The 5,278-nt window shown below is 44.9% G+C and overlaps 1 protein-coding gene across 1 annotated transcript; it reads right to left on the bottom strand.

The window, feature by feature from the left end:
- Positions 1-160: 160 nt before the first annotated feature.
- LOC104526248 (keratin, type II cytoskeletal 6A) lies at positions 161-4,783 on the bottom strand. Its single transcript, XM_010169658.1, has 9 exons — positions 4,289-4,783; positions 3,058-3,272; positions 2,449-2,509; positions 2,165-2,260; positions 1,752-1,916; positions 1,271-1,396; positions 804-1,024; positions 466-497; positions 161-357 (listed from the first exon to the last, which is right to left on the bottom strand). The coding sequence occupies exons 1-9, from the start codon at positions 4,781-4,783 to the stop codon at positions 161-163; spliced, it is 1,608 nt and encodes a 535-aa protein (XP_010167960.1).
- Positions 4,784-5,278: the final 495 nt, after the last annotated feature.

Raw genomic sequence — 5,278 nt, 5'->3', positions numbered from 1 at the left:
GCTAGACAACACAGCTGAGAGGGAGTTCCTAAAGTGAGGCTCCTGTGCCACAAGACATAGGGTTTAGGCGGCCCTCAATTTGTTGACCCCAACTATGCTTTGGTAAAGGACCAGTGTAAAGGTGTTTTCCTGGCGGGTGAAGGCAACTGAAAGGAAACTTTTAGCTTCTGTAACTTCTTCTGGTGGAGGAGGTTGAGACGAACTTCACACTGGAGCTGCTGCCACCTCCGAGGGTGGTGCTGCTAACCCCGGGACCGCTTCCACAACTGAAGCTGTTCCCCATATTGCAGATTCCCCCTCCCATGCTGAGGTTGCTTCCTCCTCCGTATCCCGTTCCCACAGTTGTTCTGGTCACAGCTGCAAGAAGGAGAAGGAAAAGCTTTCAGTCTCTCTGGGCATTGGCTTTGTGGTGCAAAGACACACTAATGCTCAAATCAGGAAATTACATGTATTTTACAGACTTACAGATATTCACTGGGACGCCATCTCCAGCCAACCTGTTAGGGGACAGAACACAAGGTAAGGGAGTAAGAAGTCTATTGATAGTGGAAAGGGAAAAAATAGGGGACATTTCCTAGAGACCTGTACAGATCTCTAGGAGAAAATAAAAGCTTTTAGAGAAAATAAAAACTTGACATAATTTGGGGATTCTCCCAATGTTATTTCCATGAGCTAGGACAATCTTCCCCCCTCCCTAACCCCTAATGCCCTTTTGAGCATTTCAGAAATGCTGAGCATCTCCAGTGCTTCTATTGCTTCGCTCCTCCAACATCAGGACTAGAAGGGTTGTGTTTCCCACTCACCTGCACTCCTCTCCTTCCAGCAGCTTCCTGTAGGTTGCAATCTCGATGTCCAGGGCCAGTTTGACATTCATCAGCTCCTGATACTCACGGAGCTGCCGGGCCAGGTCTGCCTTGGCCTGTTGCAGAGCATCTTCCAGTTCAGCCAGCTTGGCTTTGGCATCTTTGAGGGCCAGCTCCCCACGTTCCTCAGCATCCGCAATGGCTGCTTTCAGATTTGCACACTACAGAAGAGAAATCCTCATTCAAATTCTTCATACAAGATCTAGACTTGTTCTTTGGCTACCCTTAAATCACGAGGTCTTATTCCAGCACCATCAGCTTAATTAGTTTTAGTGATAGTTCTCGTTTTGAGAGGAAAAAGGATCAAACTGAGCAGTACTTGCCCAGGTTGCTTTGATCATTTCTTTCCTCTCCCTTGTATGTCAGGGGGTAAATTTGTCAAAAGTGTAGATTTTGCTGCTTTTTACCTGTTTCTTCACACTGTCAATCTCCGACCGCAGCCGCTGGACGTGGCGGTTGAGCTCAGAGATCTCCTGCTTGGTGTTACGGAGGTCATCCCCGTGCCTGCCTGCTGTAGCCTGCAGCTCTTCGTACTGTCACAGAGAGAGGAACAACCAGTCAAGGTAAAATATATTGGATTTAGAGCCAAGCAGAACGTGGGCATTTGCACTCGGAAATCTGCATATGTTCTCAGTCCCAAATTAGCACTTCCAAACTTTATAGGATTATTAAATCTGAAGACATCCCGTGTTACAAAAATTGCAGTGGGACCCACCCACCATGGGGATTTGGGGGAGGGAGTGTGGGTCCCTCCTCAAGCCCAGACTAGCAGCTGGCGTGCTGTTCTGCAAGATGCAAAATTTGAGAAGGTTTTCTTGGAGGAGTCGGCCTTTAGCTGTTCAAGACAAGACATGAAGATAACAGCACAGTAACCCCCAATTTCTTCACCTTGGTTTGGTACCAGGACTCTGCCTCTGCCCGGCTTCTGTTGGCAATGTCCTCGTACTGTGCTTTGACCTCTGAGATGATGCTGTCCAGGTCCAGGTTTCGGTTGTTGTCCATGGTGAGAACGACAGAGGTGTCAGAGATCTGAGTCTGCATCTGAGACAGCTCCTGCAAAGTGTGCAGGGGATTAGGTGAGCTAATTCATTTGAGAGATGCCTTTTCATCCTTTCAGATGAGCGTGCAGACCTGGGAGAGGCTACAGATTGTTATCTAAAGAGCTAAGACGGTTGGTGTAACTCTAAAGAGGTAAAGGATTTAGCATCTCCTGGGGGAAGAAATTACAGGCTTTCAGAGGAACAGAGGGAGGGAAGGTCTTAACTGAGGGTTGAAATGTCTTGGGAGGTGGTTGTACTCACTGCTTCGTAAAGGGCTCTCAGGAAATTAATTTCTTCAATCAGCGTATCTACCTTGGCTTGTAGTTCTACCTTGTTCATATAGGCAGCATCTACGTCCTGGAGGATAAGAGATTTAGGTAACATGTTTTAAACTCTTATTAGCAAGTCAAGAACATGCATCTCTGCAAATCCAGGGAAGAAGTCATTAAAAATCTTTTGGAATATGAATGGATGGACTTGTGAATGAAGAGGAGATTAGAGCTCTACAAATAGTCATCAGATGGTATTCTGTAATTTGCTCTCACCTTCTTGAGTGTCACAAATTCATTCTCTGCAACTGTACGCCTGTTGATTTCATCTTCGTACCTAATGGAGGGAGACAGAAGGAGCATTTGTTTAGGCAAGTAACAGACAGAGGTGATTTTAGTTTGCTGGAATGAACTTCCTTAAGAGCATTTTGCATACAATGTTCTTTTCTCCTACAGAGCATCTGAATAAGAGACCATGAGCATGTTCCTAGGCTAAACTAGTTAAAACAAGTACATTAAAAAAAAAAAATTAAAAATCTATTCCTTTTCTCCTATTTCTGGCCATTAGTCATACTCTTTCTGCCTGTCTTAAGCAAATTAAGCATGCTGTCCTGAAACTCTCAGACCTACTATGTAATTTTTTTTTTTCTCTCGGTAGGTAATTTAGTTAATAAGTCTTTGATCATATTCTAAGTTATTCCCTAAATGTTTTTGTATTTGGATCTGTTACTCCATTACCGTTTATCTTGAGAAAATGTCACAACCTTCACTGTCGGGAATTCCTCTGTCCTGGACTCTTGTGGATCCCCCAGTTGGCTTAAAAATGTTGAATGGAGAAAAACTGCACCTAACTAGGTAAGTAGACCACTAGCTCAATAGACTTACTTCTTCTTGAAATCCTCAACCAGGTACTGTGTGTTGACGAGCTCTCCTTCCAGCCTTCCTTTGTCACTCAGCAAACTGTTCAGCTGCATCCTGAGGTTGTTGATGTAAGTCTCAAAAAGCGGCTCTATGTTGTTCCTAACTGTTTTCATCCCCTGCTCCTGAAGCAGGCTCCACTTGGTTTCCAGCACTTTATTTTGTTGCTCAAGGAATCGGACCTGCAAGCAGAAAAATCCTGAAGATATTTGTTGAAAGAACAAAAATTCTGGAGAACTTTCCTTGCAAATGTGGAATATCAGTCCTAGCTCGGGTAGTGAAGTACTCTTTCCAGCTGGTTTTCGTAGCCAGATTCTCCTCTGGTAGAAGAAAGAATTTGCTATTTGACTGCAGGAACCCTGCTCAGTATTGCAAACAAACTCTGGAATGATTACTGATTTTCTTGCACTGTGCTTTCTCTTCACTGCTTTGCTAAATTAAGACAGGGTGCATGTATTTTTGTGTGAAGAGTGAATGCAAAAATCATGTAAAGAGCAAAACGGGGTTTGCACTCTTATTAAGGAAACAATAGTAAAGTGCCATTTCTCCTTCCCTTCAGTATAGCTCCCTCACTCCACAAAAGCTCCAAAATTATGCAGCGTTTTCCTTGAAACCAAAGAGGAACTGCTCAACCAGAGCAGAAATCAAGCAGATGCTCTTGTGCATCTAATATACAGTTAACAAGGAAATTAAGTGGACAGTGTCAGATCAGATTTTGCTGTTTTGAACTCATGGTCCAAACATGCCGGTACTGTTACAGTGAGAGCTTTAAATGCCTTTGAGGAAATTCAAGCAATAAGAAGCTTACTTTTCCCTAGTGCCAATTCCTTTCTTGGCCATTTTAGATGGCTTGCTTGCATCTTACTGTAACCATCTAAAAAACTGTTATCAAGGCTCCTGTAATGGAGAGAGCCCAACATCTCCAGAAGGATGGGATTGTCTTCTAGAGCTTTCTTTTTCCACTGCCTATGAGATGTGAAGCAGCAATCAAGGAGGACCTTGAACACTGGATGATTAATTCATAACAACCACTATGCAGCAGGTACCGTTCCCTGGAGTTTCTGGGGACTGGGCATCTTCCAGTCTCATTCCTCACTTCTATTCCATCTTGATCAGCTTATGTGCTCATAAAGCAGCTAAGAAAAGTGTCCTCATCAAAAAAATCAGGACATGATATTTAGGAAAGCTTTTGTCTCACCTTGTCAATGAAGGAGGCAAATTTGTTGTTGAGGGTTTTGATTTGTTCCTTCTCCTCCTTTCGGATCCTTTGGATGTTGGGGTCTATCTCCAAGTTGAGAGGTTTCAGAAGGTTCTGGTTGATGGAGACTTCTTGGATGCCCCCAGCTGGGAATCCAGGGCCACCACCAAATGCACCATATCCATAACCAAGGTTAGCTGGCATGCTAAAGCCACCACCGTACATGCTACCAGCGCCACCACCAAAACCTGCAGATCCATAGAAGCTACCACCCCTTCCAGCCACAGAGATCCTCTTGCATCCACCAACATTGTAGAGGCTTTTGCTTCCAAAGCCACCACCAACCCTAGCAAACCCGCTGCCAGCATTGCAGCTTCCGACCCGGGTGACAGAACGTGAACTGAAGCTGGTGCGGCAGGGGTTTGGGACGATGGCTGAAGCGGCGCTGAAGCCACTTCTTCCCCTCTGAATCCTCACGGTGGACTGGCGAGACATTGCTGGTTTTTTGGATTCAGGTGGATGCTACAGCAAGAATAAAGAAGCAAAGGTGCTGGCCTGGAGCAAGAAGTAGGAGGGAAAGGAGAAAGATGAACCTGTGCTCTCCACAGGCTCAGGAGAGCCCTTTTATGCATTTATGAGACTGGGATGGGTTTGATGAGGTGGATCATCTTTCTGATTAATTAAGCTTGGCATGTCCAACAGCATTCTGGAGAGTGAACTCACTCCGCACACACACCCTTCTGAAATAATATAGCCAGGTTCTGAGCAACAGTGGTATTGTTTGGGAATAACTGTCGCCTTCTGCCGTCTTTGTAGCCAGCCAGGCTCTTGGCCATATCAAAGCGTTTGAAAGTTGCAATGAGTCACTTTGGGCACCGGGAAGAAAACACCGTTCAAAATACCTGTCACTCAACACTTCTCTCATTTGAAAACTTCATCCCTCGGGATTGCTTTCACCCCTTTTTCTGTTCACAAGCAGGGGTTTGAAAA

The sequence above is a fragment of the Antrostomus carolinensis genome, unplaced genomic scaffold (assembly GCF_000700745.2).
Source record: "Antrostomus carolinensis isolate BGI_N321 unplaced genomic scaffold, ASM70074v2 scaffold16020, whole genome shotgun sequence".
Lineage (NCBI taxonomy): Eukaryota > Metazoa > Chordata > Aves > Caprimulgiformes > Caprimulgidae > Antrostomus > Antrostomus carolinensis.
The sequence above is the reverse complement of the archived record's forward strand: the minus strand, read 5'-3'. Positions and strand labels throughout refer to the sequence as shown.

What these genes read in the sequence shown, in the direction of transcription:
- LOC104526248 (XM_010169658.1), bottom strand. Translation starts at nt 4,783, where the DNA reads ATGTCTCGCCAGTCCACCGTGAGGATTCAGAGGGGAAGAAGTGGCTTC. An exon ending in TGAGAGCCCTTTACGAAGCA is followed by an intron (nt 1,917 to 2,164) that starts GTGAGTACAACC and finishes CACACTTTGCAG; the next exon opens with GAGCTGTCTCAGATGCAGAC. An exon ending in CTGGAAGGAGAGGAGTGCAG is followed by an intron (nt 498 to 803) that starts GTGAGTGGGAAA and finishes GTCCCCTAACAG; the next exon opens with GTTGGCTGGAGATGGCGTCC.